Source organism: Buteo buteo, chromosome 13 (assembly GCF_964188355.1).
Source record: "Buteo buteo chromosome 13, bButBut1.hap1.1, whole genome shotgun sequence".
In the NCBI taxonomy this organism is placed as follows: Eukaryota; Metazoa; Chordata; class Aves; order Accipitriformes; family Accipitridae; genus Buteo; species Buteo buteo.
Window position 1 is genome coordinate 25614783 of NC_134183.1, and position 19007 is coordinate 25633789.

Genomic DNA, 19007 nt, shown 5'->3' on the forward strand with positions numbered 1-19007 from the left:
CAAGCTGTACCACAAAACAATGAAACAATTATCTTCATAATTGCAAGCAGAATTGTATGGGAAAGTGCCTATTTTTATGGTGACACCTAAGAAAAAAAAATAATCCTGATTTCAAGCTGACTGAGGAGAAAGAAGTACCTTTCACATTATCCGGAAGAAAATGGTAAGGGTATTGTATTTTATATCCCCTAGTACAGTCATGAAACATAATTTTAGTACATCAGATTATTTGGTCAATACACTTTTCTTTATTACCACTGAAAAGCAGAAATGGAATTTCTTTAGTGTACTCTATTTACATTATTCAGCAGGATTGTAAGAACGATGGACTTGAAATAACACATATGGTTTGCCTCCCATTGCTGCCACTGCATCACATCACTGTGACATTTATACATAAAGCTCTAGAAAGTTAGTAGAGGATTTCATCATAACAAACATCTGATATCCGATTTACATTTTCTCAATATTTTATATTAAATACACATAGCAACAGCTAAAACTACTTGAAAGCGATCGTACCTAATTACTAAATATTTCTCTTCTACACTGTGTTAGATAAAGACAGAAATCTGAACTTCAGGAAGAGCAAATGAGAACATTTATACTCTGTACCTAAATGCCAAGCTCTGCTTTTATTTATACACCTACACTCAACCATTCTGTTTTAGACTGCAGTTCAATGTAAAACACTAGTAGAGAGAAAGAAACAGCATATGCTGAATGAACACCTAATTCTGCACACAGCAATACTTAAGAATAAATAACCACAGACATCATCAAATAACCATGGCCTCATTACATAAAGCAAGTAGCTCCAAAAGAAGCCAATATGGCCCTATTTCCTACTGGTTTTGGTTTGGTTATTTTAATATCTAAAATGAAGAAGATCACCCTACACTGTCTTATCAGGCGTCCTAATTTGTTTGTCTACTCTGCCCAACCACCAATTTTCAGAAAATTTACACCTTTGTCTGATTTGGTTGGAATTAGCAAATAATTTCATAAGTTCAGACAGAAGAAACTGGAAGACAAAACATATTTGCACAATTCTCCTTTCTTTAGAAAACCTAATAAAAACTCAGGGACATACTGGTACCATATAAAAGTCAAGTTTCAAATCTTTCCAAAGAAAGATAAAGATAAACTGCCAACCTGTTGTAACCTGACCACAAATTATTTTCCCATGTATTCTAGTGTTGTAACAGCTAACAAACTTTGCTATTTAAACAGTAAAAGCAAAAACATAGCCATTTTAGTATAGAATCTATTAATTTTTAAAGTCACCTTCTAGGAGATATTAGTTGCCAACAGCAGTCTCAAAGGATGTTGTTTTAATTAAAAATCCACCCTTCGTTATCATTTACTGTACACCCTGGACTTAGAAGAGCTTTTTGCTTTCCCCAACCTATGCTTAAAAAGTATGAAAAGCAGATGGCAGAAATAAGACAAACTATAAAAACTGCAAGGTCAATTCACAGCTTCCAAGAAATTTACAAAAAGGTAAGATCACCCAATACTACCTTACGAAAGGAAAGAAAAAGACAGTAGCATGGATCTACTGTTTTTCCTCTGGAAGTAGAGGAATATGTGTCTTGCCAAACTTGCCAAAAAAAACCCCCAAAAACCCAAACCCAAACAACCAAACTGGAGAAAAATCTCAGATTTTTTTATATGCTTTAACATGCTTAAAAATACTCCCTTCCCCACCCCCCCAAAGGACGCAAATAACCTAGCTGATAGGTCCAGCAGTCAAACACCAGAATACACAAGAACACAGTTACGGCTCCTAAAAATTAACATGTAAATGGAACATATAACATGTATTAATGTTCTTAAATAGGTAAACATGAAACCACTGTTAATCAACATTGTGTACTTATTTGTTCCTCCCTATGCTCAAGCATTCTTATGAAGCATCCTCATGAAATGTTGATTTAAATATTGGATCTCACACACTCCACACAACCATCACTCCATTCTGTTAAGCACAATCTTCACTGTGTAACTGTAAATAGCACGCAGTGGTCAATATAATTCAAAACATGTGCTTATGAACCACATTTACACAATGCTGTGTTTTCAAAAGAAATACTTTGTTTCATGGAGATAGCTTTCCTCCCTCTTTAAAACTAACCTCCTTCTCTGATTTCTTCAAGAACAGCTTACCTGTAGAATATTAACAATTAAAATATCAAGAAAAACACTCTTAGCTATATTACTATTTTTCAAAAAGTGGAATCCAACTGTCACTCCAAAACAAAACTGTTAATACTACCTAATCAGCAAAACTACATGGTGCTGGTAATGCCTGGTTATCTCAAAGAAAAACAGTCATGTCATTTAATTTTAATGCTAGCCATTTAGTAACTAATTGAATATTAAGGCTGGCAAGAAATACTTTTCACACAAACTACAGTGCAAGACACTACAATTTTCAATTTACTGAATAAACAGGGAGAAAGGACATATTGTCTACAGTCATCACCAATATGCCTAAAGTCTCCCAGAAAAAATCCCAGGACAGTCCTTACTCTCTGCAGTATTACTTCAGAAAGCCTATTTTATCTAAATTTTGTTTGGAATTTTGGACCAGCTCTGCATTACTTGGACTATCAGTCAACTGCAATCCTTCACTCAACTCAGAAAACATCTTTAAGTTTTTCAAACCAGATTGATGACCAGAATTACAGATTTGTTACACAATATGTATCAGAGTGCAAAAATGCAATCGTATTTGCGTTCTGAAAACCAATAAAATTGAGAGCAGCATGGTTTTTTTATCTAAGGAGAAAATACAACCAACAAGTCACAGTGCATAAGCTTCTGTACTGAATGCATCATTTTCCAAAAAAACGGAGCTGGTCATACACATATTATGAACCGTAATACCTGGTAAATTTCTTCAAAATATTCTTTTGTCCATTTGGGGAACTTTTTCTCTCTTTTAAGAGAATAAAGGTTTAACACATGGCATATAACAACACACGTAAAATAGCTCTCTTCCTGGTGGGGGATGACTAAGGAGAATAGAAAAAACCCACTAAGAAAAATGTAAGATGAATATCGGAGGAGATATGGAAGGAGAGTTTATCTATGAGGCAAAGTGCTCATAAGCAACTGACACAGAATGAAAAAAAAAAACAAAAAACCACCAAACCACAACACAAAACAAAGCAGGACTTGCAGTAGCTACCTTTTTTCAAAATTTTGGTTAAAAACTTGAAAATACATCCAAGGCTTTCTGTGTCTGGTGTATCTAAAAGCCATCTTTGCCTCTATGTTACATCCTCACCATGTCAAAGAATCTCAATCCTCCCAACAAATAAAAGAACAGGTCATTATCAGTGATAGAACAGCCAGAAAGTGATGGCCTCAGTGTAGTCTTCTCCAGTAACTAGAGTATATATCCAGGAAAGCAGACAAAGCAGGAATGGCACTGCTGTGCTACACCAGTACCTGAGCAAGAACTCTTGTTTCAGATACATTTAAGGACAGAATTCAAAGCAAAACTGCACCATCTAGTGTCTGGTCAACCCATAAATGCAATGCATCTTTTCCCTGACTTCAAACTTAGTGCAGGAAAGATTTTTGGTGGAAGATTCGTAGATAAGTGTGGTAAGAAAAAATTGAAGTAAATCTAGGAAGTGTGTGAAAAACCTAAGATAGCAATAAAGCTTTCAAACATTACTACAGGAACAGTACCATTTTTTGCACAACAATTTAACAGTCAAAATCAGTCTAATTTAGTACAAAGGTTAGTATTTTCTATATGACTTCACTGCACAGTGACAATCCCAGAAAAACATAAAATGGCCAGTTAATACAAAAGTTGACTTCTGAAAATATTCCAGAGGCTTAGAGGGATGAAAGATTGAGATGAACCCCATTCTTATAAACTCAACAGAAAAGTACATTTCTTCTGTAAAAAAGCAGATGGCTTCAGCTCAAAGTAGTGCAGTTAAGTATGTCAGGGAAATGAAATCAAGAAGGATCTGTCCCTCAAAGAAAATAAGACAGTCATTAAACAATAAAAAGCTGTAACAAGAAAATCTTCCAAACCTCCCAGAAGAAAATCTTTAGAAATGCATTAATGCCTTTCAGTTCACTGCAAAAAGTTAGTCATGGTTTAGACTACTTTAATTAACCCATTTAATTTTGCACTTGCAATGGACTGGATGGTCACTTAGCTATTATGCCAGATTTGATGGGAAGCATTTCTTGGTATAAACACAAGCTGTTATGATCATGCCACCACAGCCTTACTGAAAAACTAAGAAAGCATTAGAAGTCAATCATATGTTCAATGAAACATCCTGAAACAGTATACAATGTATGCATTAGGATGATATATTTGGACAAAAGTACTATTCTCCAGCAAATGTGTTTTTTACTCCTCACCAAATTTGCTAAATCTTCTAAAACTAATATGATTAAACAAATCATCTCAAACTCATTCAGAAAATCTCTACTTGCTGACAAGATTTTACTGCATCTCAAGAATTCATGAATTATTTTCTCAGGTCTAAACCAATTTATCCACACTTGCAACATAACTTTTCTTCCTAAAAGAATCTATGTAGATCAGGAAGTTAAATGTTACATTTTCTTACCTTGGTTTATTGTGTGGTAACGCCTTTGCATCAACAGCAAACATTTTGGAAACAAAGACAATAACCGGGGCTGTTCCTTCACTACTGCATTTCATAAAAGCTGAAGAAACATAAAAGGAAGTTATTTGCACAATTTTTTCCCACCAGTAGGAACAAAAATATGGCTTTCCATGAATTTTATAGGAATTGCTGTTTATTTCCTATTTCAATGGATAATATGCTTGAGACAAATTAACAGGAAAAGTAGAAAATTATTCTAGCCTAATCATTTGATAACACTGCCTATATCTTCAAGTCTGTTTCACAATTAAACTAAATGAGCAAAATTGTAAAATTAGAACTCTTCATAACAAACTACATATAGTCCAACTAAACATATTCTTTTGATATCGAAACTTGAGTTCATAGGCTGGTTTAGATTAGAATGAAAAACAGAGCAGCTTAGCATTAAGACTGAGCGATTTATTCAGTACCTCAAAGTATTCTCCCTCCTTTCAATCTAAAGGAGGAAGTCCTGCAAATGACCAGACACTCATGTCTTCACAAAATTGTAACAACTTAACTGCAAGAATGGATATTCCTCAAAGGATGAAAGATCCACACAAAAATCATTCAATACTTAGGAAATTCCCATAAACTACTTTTTTCAACCAACTTGGAACACTTTATCAAATCCAAAACAGACACAATACCATTCAAAACTTCTAACAACATAGAAAAGAAATTGTTGTCTTCTACACTTCTCACTTTTGTCTGATGTATGAAAAGACTATATTGTAAAGTGCTTACGCAAATAAAGTGCAAAAGTACTACTAAAAATCAGCAAGTTTCACTAAATGTGAAGTACTTTATTTTTTCATAAGCAAGAGCAGTAAGATCCGAGTTTACAGAGGCAAATTTCTTCCAATTAACTTATACAGTATTGAATACTGTTTGGAGAATACACTGTTTCTAAATGTTCAGTAAAGGATGAAAATATCAGTTGCCTCACCCATGAAAAACAAGTCCTAACAGCCTGTCAATTTGGCATTCACATCTCGTCTTAAACTGACATTTGGTATCTCATCCCTTTAGACTTCTTGAAGCTCTCTTCAAAATATTGTTCGATAAACACTTTTCACTATACTTACAAAGTTAAGAAATGCTTTTAACTGTTACTAGCTTAAGCATGGTATCTTCCTGTAATTTTTACTAAACTACCTCTTGAAATATCAGAGAACATTTACTACCTTACTACAGCAAAATAGCAGTCTGTTATATTCTGTTCAGTTAGACAGAATGTTTGCAGAACAACAAAATAATCCATATAAGGTCTATTTGTCCCCTACAAACCTATCTGAAAAGATAATCTGGAAGCATTGTTTTTTAGACTACCAAATCTGGAGGAAAAACATCACTTGATTTTATATAGAACTTCCTACCCCACAGAGATTACCACATACACATGCAGAAATACGAGCTTTGCTCACCACTGTCCATTACACCCATACCATCAGTTTCAACTTTGATTTTCAATTCCGCTAAATACTTAATTCAGCTTCAGCAGTTCTCATCTTTCTTTCAGGAAAAGAACTCACTAGAAATTTTCCTTTCCAAGCCATCACAATTTTTATGAAGGACATACATGAACACAGTGTTTATGTTTATAAATAATTCAAAGATAGAAAAAGGACTATGAGCATCTTATGAGCTCTCCTGCATCCTGTACACCAAGTTTATTTTCATTACTGCCTATATACAGTTCTTTTACTGCCTATAGCAAAGTTAAATCACTGAACACAGTCTTTCCATCCCCTATTACAATTTTATAGCACAGGACTTGGTGATTATCAAACTTCCTCTTGCTTACTTTCACATATAGACATCACAATGATCAACACAACAGCATCTGAATACGCTACTAAACCCTTCTTGAGGAGGAACTCTTTAGTTAAAGCTGGGAACTCTGCCAGAGAAATTGTGATCTTGGTGAAATCGATGGCAAAACTCAAACTAACTTCAAAATACCAGGATTTCATATCTTCATTCAACACTCTGGGTAACAAAATATATTTGTTGCCCTGGAATTCTTTTGGCTCTTGTTTTTCTTTGCTAATCTTTGATCATTCTGGAATATTATGAAATAACTAAGAAATCAAGTTATACCTTGAGCTATGGAAGTGTTGAAGAAATTCTTAATGACAATGTTTGGGGTAACAGCTAAGCTTCATCTTAACAACTTCTTTTCAGTACACAAACTACTTAGCAATAAATTCAACAAAAAACGTTTTTTATTTTAAAATACCTAAAGTTGGGCCTAGCTAATCAATATACTTGTAAAAATGAAACCCAAATTCAAACCCCCTACTGGCTAAAAATTAGTGATTTTAATATAGAAGTTGGTAAAATATTCAATTCTCAATTACCTGATAACTTCTACTGTTTAGAACCAAAAACAAGTATTAGCCTCATATCCTTCCAAAATCCCCAGTTTCAGAGTCTTAGACTTTACATCACCTGTAGCTTGAGTTGTCTAAAAACCATGAATATATGGGATTGAAGAAAAACGTATGGCCATAAAAATCAGACATAATACTATGACATGTCACTGACAAATATCAACAAAGCTACTACAAGTAAAGTAATTACAAATTTAAGTAGAGATTACTACACACTTTATGATCCAAAGACAAACAAAACCACCTTCATGTTAATGGGAGAACACCTACTCACCATTTTTCAGTTCCTGAGTTTCTGGTGGCAAAGAATCAAATGTTCTAGCTCCAACACACATCAGCTTTTCCACTCTCTCTGCAGTGATATCAAGAGGACTGGGAAGTTTATTACACACCATGGCTAAAACACATTGCTAAGGATATATACTTATATTTCCTCACTGAATGCAAATAGAAGGAAGACAAATGCTTTCAATGTTTGTTTCTTTACATCAACCTCATGCACTAACTGCCAGCAACAACGGATAGCTAAAATCCAGCTTTGCCTGTTACAGTGCATACAGCTCCCTCTCAAGTCAGCAACAATTTCTGGCATTTATCCAAGAGCAGAATGGATAGTTAAGTAGGGGTGGCTCACACTATGTACAACTGGGAAACTAAGAATAGCACAATTGGGGCAAGATTTATAGAACTAATTAGTACTTACACATCAATATTTTGACCATACCTACTATAATATAATAGGTACTATATTATAAAGGATACAAAGGCCGTCTACACAGCAGACAAACAGCAAAGGCTGATCTTAGATTTATATGCCTAAAACATAACACCGGATATTTACAGAAGCTCATGGACAGAAGACCTAAGATACTATTATAAAAAGGAGATTGGCTTATCCTTCAGGAAGAACACTAAAATTTGTATATAAAACTACATAATGAAAGTGTATTGTTAAACTACCTCCAGTTTCATAACTTATTTTCCTTAAAAAAGGATGCATGCAAAAACATGAAGTTGGTAGAAATGTAAGCCTAGTTGTAGATACGTAACAATATTACAAGTGAGAAATAGGTCCAGCTAGCATAGGCTAGCTGGATGTGAAAGGCACAGATGTGAAAAAAGAGAACAAATCATACCAAATCAAATACTGAAATACGTGAGCATTCTTTGAAGTCTGAGAACTGACAATAGAACCAAAAGTACTATCTTCGTTAAGGATACAGAGGACTGCATCAGATATTGGTAGCCACTGGCTACAAATGGCATTAAGATGAACTTTAGGGTCTGCATGTCGTGACTCCCGTGCACCAATTTTCAATCCCAAAGACGTGACTATCTTTTCAATTTTTTCTTTGTCTCTGTAAGGAAAATAATAAATAGATAAAAAAACACAGTACCAATACATAACAAGCATCTACAACATTTCTTGTCTATTTAAAAAAATCACTATAGCACATGAAAAGAGATTCCATGAAAACTTTATAGATCTTCTCACCTTTTCATAACAGCTTCATACAGACTCCATATGTTGTCCAGCACCAACTGCACAAACAAAGGTTTCTTTCCTTTTGACTGGTAGAATATAAACATAGAGCTAATTACCAGCAATTCCTCACTTTTACAGTACGCTTAAGACTGCACTTTTACCTGACCTTTTTCACAGGGAGCATGTAAAACCTTTATTAAAAATCAAGACAGTTATCTGTTTCTACACAAGATCACTACTTCAACAGTCTGTCTTATAAGAATGGTATGAGGCAAAAAATAAACACGAAATTTAAAAGTGAAGTACAAGCATTTCAATTTCAGAGAAAGAGCCTGATAAATACAGAACATTTCTACCTCGAGCCTGGTTATCACCCTTTTTATAACTATTAATCCTCACCTACGAAAACACAAAAAAAACCATCATTAAATGACTATAGGGAAACTCCCTTCTCCTCCCTTAACTTTTAGTGGTGACACACTTAATGCAAGAAAAGTGTAGTTTTCAGGCCAGGGTTTCAATACAGCATTGAATGGGATTTCACTAAGGCAAAAAAGATTTTTTTAAAATCCTAAATCCTAAGCTAAACATGAGTATCCTAAATCCTTAGCTGTTGAAGGACTCTCAAGTAAGATAGAAACCCACTCATTACTCTCATTTCTACATTGTTAAGCCTTCCATTCATCTTGTGTGTTCCAGTCCGCGCTGAATCCTTGAAGCTGGAGTGTCCCTTATTTTGTGAACAGAGATATTTAAGAGCAACTGTGAGCATTGTTAGATGATATTTCCTCCATATAGCTTTCGAATGGTCAATTTTGGAATGTTCTCTTCTCCAAGGGCTGATGCAAGGCTATCCTAGTGACTTTATACCTCCACTGACGTTGAGTGAAAAGGTACTGAGGTCAATTTTCAGAATACACTATGAGGAACAGAATAAAACAAAACAAAACAAAATAAAAACCAGGTAATATTTCTGACAACCTCCCTACCTGATCACCTTTCATTATCTTCTTTGCTTTTGTATTTAGATAATAATCTCCCCATAAAGTCTTCAGAAGTACTGCAGGCTTAATTCCAATCTTTTGGCTGTACAGTTTGGCAAAATGCTCAATGCTGAAAGGAAACAAAATGCATCTTGATAAAAGTGTCATGCTGTTTACACGTGCTTATCAGCCTAAGCAACAGAGAGCTTACGTGAAAATCACACACAAATCTCAAATTCTTGTTTTACTCCCATTTTTCCAATCATCTTCACTTTAGCTCACATTGTTACACCTGCTAAAAAATATTTAGTCATAACAGCTCAAAAACATCAGAAGTATTTGTACGATTTTGGTTTAAGTCAGCTTCAAGCTTCAATAAATGTTTCTGTACTACCCCTCCAGTAAAAAACTCAAAAGCATAATACAAAAATTCTAAATATTTATGTAGATGAGTCTCAAATTCATTCTATGAAAGATGTCCAATGACACATTTAACTATGGTCTGTGACCAGAATGGTACAAGTTAAAAACCAAGTATTGTTTTGAGCAACACTTGAGCTATCAGATGGTGGTGATTATTTTTTAAATTAACTACTTAGGGCACTTCTTGTTGTTTGAATCATTTCTTTAATAATGAATAAAACCCAGAAAGTAATATAAAAATGGTAATGCCATAACTGTGTTATAAAGCCAATTGTGTTGTTCAGTGGTCCCCATGAGTTAATAAAAGCAGGCTGCTTATGACCTAAAGAGGGAGTCCTGAACATTCTATGGCTTCCTTGCTGAAAATGTTCAGTAAGCAATAATAGAAAAAATTTCCACATATTTGCTCCCTGTGCAGGCAGAAACAGAAATATACATTTACAATCAGAACAATCCTATTTACAGAACAATGACATTTGATAATCTGTTCTTTGAAATCCAGAATTCTTAAATTTCTACACACCTAAAAAAAAGACCTGCTCATATCAGCAAGACATAAGCTGTGAGTTCTGAACTAAGACCAAAAAGGAGATTATTTTTTTTCCAGAAACTACCCCAAACTCTGAACTGGGGCAGAACCTTCAAGATTCTTGTGCCAGCAACTCCTGCATATGTATTTATGGTGTTTTTCAACACTTGAGGATTATGAGAAAGGCATATGTACTAACTTCACTGGATAAGGCTGGCACTGCCTAATGGCTTAATTTTTTCTGCCATGACAAATCATAATACCTTTAGGAACAGAACCCACAACCACGTAATAGCAGTCAAGGCTTGCCCCAATTAAGAAAATGCTCCACTGGTTCGTATTTCACCACATAGTACTGCTGGTAGTCCAGAAGTACCCCTTGAAACTAATTAAGGAAAATGTTCCTTCTCCCCTACCGCCCCTTACATGATTTATCAGAACCAGGGCCCGCCAGTTCATCATAAGAAACAAAGTAGTATCAGAAAGCCAACAATCCTCATTCAGCTTCAACAAATACATTACAACATATTCAGGATGCGAGGGAAAAAAATGGAGAATTAGGACAGGTACAAATAAGAAAACTAGCAGATAGGAATCCTGTTATTTGTCCAAGCCGTAAGCACATTTTGTGAGATAGAGAATAGATTAACACAAATTAGTCTACTGTGTAATGTATAAACAGTCTGCTCCAGACCCAGCAGCAGAATACTAACACTCCTTGCCTAAGTTAGATGCATAAATGTTTTTGGCCGAGATACAATATTGTACATGGATAGTTCAATTAATATGATCTTTAAAAGGTTTCAATATATGAAGCAGAAGGGGATTAAAGTTTGGGGAATCTTAGCAAACATGGTTTTTAGTCTCATATTCAATAAAAAGCATTGTAAGTTTAAGTTCATCTTGTACCAGTATAGTATTGGCAAAGAATAAACAGAAAGCCGCAGTCCTCTCTAGTATATCAATATACCAATCACAAAAATAAGGACAGATCATATCTGGCCCATTTCTTCCCCCCTGTTTGAAGGTAAATTACAATGAATATTTAGATTTCAGCCTTACAGAAACTCTGCAAGTAAGGTTCAAGCCATTTGACAAGCATTTCAAGTGGTAGGGATGTAGCAAATACAAAGAAACAACTAAAGCTTGACCAGTTATCATTCCACTTCAGATTACCCTAGCATATATCATTAATCATCTATCACACATTCTACTCTGCAGAAATATCAGTTAGTAACATGTACCAAGTGCTAAAAGCTTTGGGGAAAAAATAATTAAAAAAAAGAAAATTAACAGAAGGTATTATCTCTGAAAACAACAAATTAGAGCACTCTGAAGCCCTAAGCACTGTTTTAAAGAAATTTTCTTCTCCACTGCTCTGTATATACACCAATGTTATTGGAAATCAGATACATAACCTGGAAGTACATCTGAGAGTAAACTCTTGTGTCAAACAGTTCAAATTGAAGTATTTTTTGCTAAACCTCTGAGCTGCAGAAACAAATCAATTTTCTGCCACATATGTATGAAATTTAATTCTATTTGCAGAGAAATTATCAGAGGAAAAAAAAATCATGAAGGGAAGGTAACTATCTGAAATCTCACTTTTACAAAAATAACCATTCTATTCACCCACCATTTAAGAACAACATGCTTGCTTTCTCATTACAAAGGTGATCATCCGGTGTTTATGACCACATGCTTATATCAGAATGCAGTTCCGTAACCTATAAAATCTTAATAGTTGATCATTTACTTGCAAATATCAAGTAGCTTGATCTAAAGAAACAGCTTCTAAATTGCTTTTGAGCTTATAATTCTACTTATTGTAACAAAGCACTCCACTGTTGTTATTTTCTTTAAGAAACATTTTTCTTAATGTTTAGCATTCCCTGGCAGCATACTTAGAATACTAATGCCAAACCTAGGCCACCTTTGAACTTCCCAACAGAAAAACTTAGCTTTTTGTTTTCATTTATTCCCTTTCACAGGCTTTGTCTGTAGTCAAAACAAAAATAAGGTGCAAATTGCCCAATCTTTATCCATACAGGTCAAAAATAGCAGATAACTCTAAATCATTTAAACACCTGCTAAAGAAAATGTTCATATTCTGACTCTGAACTTGTTCAAGTTTGTAACAGTTGCATCCCAAATACTCTGTATAACAAGTTACAATCATAATCCATTTTTTCCATGGAATTTCAGTGAAAAGCTACAAGTCAGGAAAGCTAGAGCCTACAGAAATCAAAATACTGTTTCCCTGCACATCATAAAAGAGAAGTGTGACTGTGGGCACCATATGGGAATTGAGGACTTCAGATAAGATGTGTGTTAATGTGCAGACCACTGAAAGTACCAGAAAACCCCCTCTAGCCTTCAGCAATGAAAAGGTCTCCCCTCGTTCACATCGTCTATGAAAAGATCTCTTTCAGACTAAAGGACATTTCCAAATTTGAAGATTTGTTTTCAATTTCCTTACACACTCATACTCTGATTTTTCTTTTTATAAATTGTTATTATTCATGACATATAATTAAACTAAAATAGCCTGGTTTATTTTCGCTTTCCTCCGCAGCGATAAGAAATGTTTGCATTAGATTACAAACTACGTATGGAACCTTATTTAAGAGCTTGACTTTGACTTAAAAAACCTGGAGCAGACTTTTAGCTGACTTTTTTTACAGGTTTTGCAATATTAAAGACATGCACTGTATTACTGAGTATATCTTTTTAATTATATTTTCATGATGAAGACAGCGACTCCACCTTGTGGCTAGCAATCAGAACATGTGTAATCTTTACAGAAGCCTGCTGCCCTTTCAAACTAACCACTAAAAGGATTGAAAAACAGAACTGATCACAAACTCAAATCAGTAATCCAGAAAGTTTTCTGAAATTGTTCTATCCCCAAATTCTTACGCTTACTTAAGCATCTCTGCACTGTTATTTAGCAACCTCCCAAAACAGAAATATAAAGATATTAGGTAACAAGAGATAAAAAATGCACCTTAATGAAGAACAGAAAAAAGCTAGATTAAGACTGATGAGCATAACCACTTCAGGACAACTACATAATTTCAAGGACAAGTCAAAGTCTGGTACAGAAAAAACAGATCACAGTAATGCTGTGACCCAGAATTGTACTGGACTGAACTGGACAGCTGAAACTGCTGCCCTGATGCCAGTTGCCGGTCTTATGCTCGTTACGAACATCACTGTCCCTGTAGCTGGAAAGTCTAATCTACTTGTGAAACACCTCCTGTACTGCCACAGTTTTTTGCCTAGTCTATTACAGCCTATCAAATGCCAGCAACTAATAAAATGCTCAGTTTACCAGGCTAGGCTGGACACTACAGTGGGCTCAGCAGCTGCTGTGTAAGTAAAACAATGGTCCCTGTCACATAGATGACAAAGCTGGTAGTATTTTCAGCTGTCCAAGGTTAATAATATATTAGAACTGATTCTATTCAGTTGCGTATCATAGAAAAATATAAAAAACATCTTTAGAAATATGAAGTAACTGAAAATACTTCAATCAGATGCAGTAATCAATTAAAAAAAATATATAAAAAGTCAGTAACTAAATCCCAGACTTACCCAAAACCCCAACCATCAATTGCACTGGCAAACACCACATTTCCATGGTCTGGTGAAAAATAAAGATGTGAATCATCAGTATCTTCCAATCCAGCACTCCAGTCATAAATTTGATCTCCTGTTGCAGTGTCTGAAATACTTTCATTTTCTGTTTCTTTTTCAGCTCTTTCTTCTAAGACTTTAGAGGTAAAGAGTGCTCCAGTGACTGCATTGATCTACAGAAGAATATGTAAAAACATCCTAAGATTCATTCACTCTTTCACAACCATTGCAATTAAAATGCAATTCCCCACACACTCCAAAATATAAAAAAGAGAGGTGGGTTTTTTTAACCAGAGAGCATGCCTGTGACTCATTTTGCAATGTGAAACACAGACCTTGTGTATCTAATCCTGCCCGTTCGAAGACAACAGGAGTTTGACGAGACTAACATTTTGACTTAAACACCATGTACTTTCCAAGTCAAAGTCAACCACTTCAGGACCGAATCAGATCTAGAATATCATGCGTAATACACTTTGTCTCTCAGAACAAGGAATGGTGAAATAGGAACTTGCTACTGCCAACAAACAACAAAGGGAAACCAGGTAGATAAGTGCTTAAAAGTAAGCTAGGGGCGGGGGGTGGGGGGGTGGGGGAGCAGAGTTTGAAGGCAACTTAACTTGCAACTGAAAAGATTAATTAACTTTATCTCTGCATAAATCCATCAATATCAGGAGCAGCCTAAAGATATTATTTATCTACCTTCAAAGAATTTTAAGGAATTTAATGAGAAGAACAAAACATTCAGCATATTATTTCTAAAAATGAAGACTCTTCCTAATGACCTATCAAGAGGCATTTAATGCTCTTTTCTCCATAATGGGCATTCTGAATGAACCTCAAAACCAACTAGAAATAAAATGTACCTCAATGTTAAAAGTTAGACTAGATGTTACAGTGCTTGATCCTGCAAAGTAAGAAAAAACTGGTTCTGCTGCACTAAATTTCTTCCAGCTATAAGGCATGAAAATTACAGTCTCTCGCAATTCAAGAATGGAGAAAAGGGGGAAGAAAAAACACTCAACAAAATCTGCCTTGTGAACATGATACTATAGCACGAATACCTGTTCTAAGATATTCTTAAGGTGCAAGTATGCTTCCTGAGGGGTGAGCTTGAGCTCCACAATCAAGCGATCGATTTTATTAATCACCAATACTGGACGTATATTTTCTAGCCATGCTTGCCGTAGAACTGCTTGAGTCTATTAAGAAGGAAATAGTTAAAAAAAAATCCATTACAGAAAGCTTGATACTACAAAAGAGATGGAATGTTAAAGAAAATGACAATACAATTTTAAAATTTAATTAAACATATAATAAAGGACAGGTTGGCATTCAAACCAGAAATTTGACGCCCATAGTACATAGTGTAAGTTATTACAGAATTCTGCAGAATGGCAGAATATCATGGTGAAAACACCCACAATAGCAAAATAACCTGTCTTTATAAAAGTAAGCCATGAAAAAAAGCAGTTATTTTGCATATTTTTCCACTTTAAATACCCTAAAAGCACAAGTAGATATTAAATTATTTCCCTTAAGACGTTTATTTCTTCTCTATATAAATATTCCATTACCTGAAAAATTGCATACTCACTGTTTCAACCCTACATCACTACACCCATTCACCAGTGTTACTCAGTTTTTCAGCACAACTATGAAACTAACTACCCTCTTTGATACCTCAAGTACATTGTCATTTATTAAAAGTTTTACGAAACTTCTTAAACCAGCTCATCTTTATTTCTACATAATACACTTAAGACTTTGCTTACTCTGTCTTCTCTACCCCCTTTCTCTAATTAATATACTTTATTTCACCTGTGGACAGACTCCTTCAACAGCATCCACCACTATGATGCAACCATCACAGAGTCGGACAGCAGTAGATACTTCTGAAGAAAAATCCACGTGCCCTGGGGAGTCTATTAAATTAATCAGATACTCCTGATCACCTAGGATCAAACAATAAATTAATATTTCAGAACAGTTTTCAAAAATACTTGCTTTCAGCCACGTGGTTATACTGTTTAAGCTATTATTAGTTTCTAAACACCAAATCTGCAGTAACCCTTATGCTTAAGAAAAAGTCCAGTAGGACAGGAAGACTGTCAGCAGCATAACATCTAGCAGCTTGTACCTAATTCGTTTTAATTTCACTCTTAATGCCAATCTTCATCTTTCAATGCCCAGCTAACTTTGGAAAATTAAAAACAGAACCACACCTGCCAACCAAACAAAAAGAAAAACCCTAACCCTGAACAAGCTCATAGCAGCACTACAAATACATCACTAGCTAAAACACAAGTCAACTACACTACAGTCTGCATTTTAAAGATAAATCATGACAGACTATCATAAAAATAAACCCTATATTCTTGATAAAATGCCTCGTTTCATCCTTGTCATTTTTTAAAACATGTTTTTTGATTCCATACTACTAAAATATCTTCAATATATCACTACAGGTGAAGTTTTCAGTATTTTCTACACTACTCCCCAAAAAAATTCTGCTTAGAGAAGACTCCACTCAACTTTTCATGAGCTTACTGCATTTACCTCAGCCATAATCAAAATAAGATCAAACAACTTTCCTGTATAAGAAATTGCATTAGAGCCTAAATTTCAATACAACAGAAAAACAACAGATATAACAGGTTCTAACCATTAAAAGTAAGGTCATTTCAGAGTCAACAATAAACCAGCCACAGTTTACAATACTTAGCTGGAAAATCATCAGTTTCAACTATTTTTTATAGTCAGCTGTAGCTGAAATGGAAAGACTAATGGTAGCTTTTCTGTTCATGCAATTTTTCTGTTATTCCTTTTTCTGCACAAGCCTGTTAATAATGTATCTCATGTTTTTCATTCACCTAGCTGAGTATAAGACTGGTGAAGAACATGGAGTCATAACAGAGATGAAACCGTAACTACAACATAAAAAAAACCAAACCCCTGAACAATTTATAGCAGAGTATAACAGGCACCTTGACACGGAAGTACAGTAAAGATAAGACTGTACAAAATCATTTAAAAATTTGTTGGTTTTTGAAAGAAGATCTTACCTTTCAGTGACATTATATCAAGACTTAAGGTCAAAATATAAAGATTTAGATCTAAAATAAAAAGACAAAAGCAACTATTCTAATTGTCTCCACTCTGAGATATGATTGAAGATGGTTTTCCTAATCCTGAGATGGAACTCGATTATCTTGGTTAACAGTTGAATACATGCCTAAGTCTTTGCAGAATCATGGCCTAACACTGAGAACCACAAAAGTAAAAGTTGCATACAAAAAGATCTCAACAGCAACAATGAAAAGACAGGGAAAATAACAAAAATATGTATTAAAGTTTATACTTGCCAGCATCAACAACTTACCTTTCACAAAATGCAACGAAATTGCACTAGATTTCATTGTTATTCCTCGGATCTGTTCATCTTCTCTACTGTCTAGATATCTCAGCTGAGCACAAAAACAAAAGAAGTGGTGATAAATCTGTAGAATTATCTTCACAAGTTACTTATCAACTGTCAAAGAGTACAACTGCAAGAAAATGAGGTTTAGCAAGACTAGGAATGGAATTTCCTCAATTATCACTGATTTACAATGCCAGCACGTACACACCAGATTTTTGTTAAAAATGACAGTATAACTCTACCTTTCCTGCCAAGCGGCTAGAGATTATTCCATTGCTAGATATTAGACAATCAGCTAGAGTAGTTTTACCTGAAAAGAAAAATAAATTACTTAGTTTAAATTAATACAGACAATAGAAAAAGATGCGACATTATTATGAATACTGGCAACATCTAGTGTTCTGAGATATCAACATTACAAAAGGCTTTAAAATGCCACAAAAGTACAAGCTAATTTAGAAAAAAATAAATCCAATTATTCAACTTCACCTGTCAGGTGCACACAGATTTATTTTTGAAGAGTGGATGCAACCTTACCTGTCATGACCAGAACAGCAGTTGAAATAACAAACACTACATCAGAATCTCAATATATCATGCAATTAGAGGAAAGATTTGTGCCCTAAAATGAGCATTTATTATTTCCACCTACGTTACAAACTTCTTCCATTTAGTAAACATAGAAATACAACAGCCTACCTCACACACGCATATATTTAATTCATGCAAACATGCAGCATCTCAAATGTAGAAAACGTTCAGTTTCAACTATTCCAAATTATTACAGTGTAATACTCTCTTAAGTTCTAAAAGATAAGCTGCATCAGGACAAAAGAAATGTGCATAAAGCAATTTTACTTCTCAGAATCGGGACAGTTTAAAGCTAAATCCGTGAAAACCTACTGCTTCAAAACAGCGACCACAATATCCCACCAGCATTCAAACTAACACACACCCAAGTTTTCCTCACAAGGTTTCTGCCAGTCACAAACACCTGTCTTACCATGATCCACATGGGCTAATATACAGATATTCCTGATTCCAGAAGTCTTCTTCTGGAGGCCAACCATCTTCCCCACACTTGTGAGGACCATGGTTAGCTAATTCTGTGAAGAGAGGAAAGTATTTTATTTAGGTCGCAACTGAAGAAGCAGCTTTTTGTTGTTGTTGTTTTGTTTTAATTACGGAAGTTGTGGTTAGAACTACTCATCGGGGAAACCTCCTGTGACACGTGGAGTGCGTCACGTTCCTCAGACACCATCTGTACTACACCTGGGACACCAAAAACTTACAAAACACGAGTCGGAAGGTTGGGTCAGCTCTCCGCACCCGAAGGCCCCCCCGTCCCCCGTTTCGCCGTCCCCCCCCCGCCCCTTCCAGCGGCCACCGCCGGGAGCCGCAACCCCCCGCCGCGCTCCCCTCGGGGCTGCTCCCGGCCCTCCACCGCTTCGGCTGCGCACAGCCGCCCCAGGGAC

At 35.3% G+C, this 19007-nt stretch overlaps 1 protein-coding gene across 1 annotated transcript in view; it reads right to left on the reverse strand.

The window, feature by feature from the left end:
- The window catches only part of EFL1 (elongation factor like GTPase 1), an 80560-nt gene that overhangs the window by 61263 nt on the left and 290 nt on the right, over positions 1–19007 (reverse strand). Inside the window, exons 2-12 of the mRNA XM_075045135.1 lie at positions 18536–18638; positions 17775–17842; positions 17494–17578; positions 15933–16066; positions 15176–15313; positions 14070–14284; positions 9527–9650; positions 8547–8623; positions 8273–8409; positions 7326–7448; positions 4614–4713 (exon numbers count right to left, since the gene is read on the reverse strand). Coding sequence (XP_074901236.1) covers positions 4614–4713; positions 7326–7448; positions 8273–8409; positions 8547–8623; positions 9527–9650; positions 14070–14284; positions 15176–15313; positions 15933–16066; positions 17494–17578; positions 17775–17842; positions 18536–18626 — 1292 coding nt within the window. The 5' untranslated portion in view covers positions 18627–18638. The remainder of the gene's footprint in view (positions 1–4613; positions 4714–7325; positions 7449–8272; positions 8410–8546; positions 8624–9526; positions 9651–14069; positions 14285–15175; positions 15314–15932; positions 16067–17493; positions 17579–17774; positions 17843–18535; positions 18639–19007) is intronic.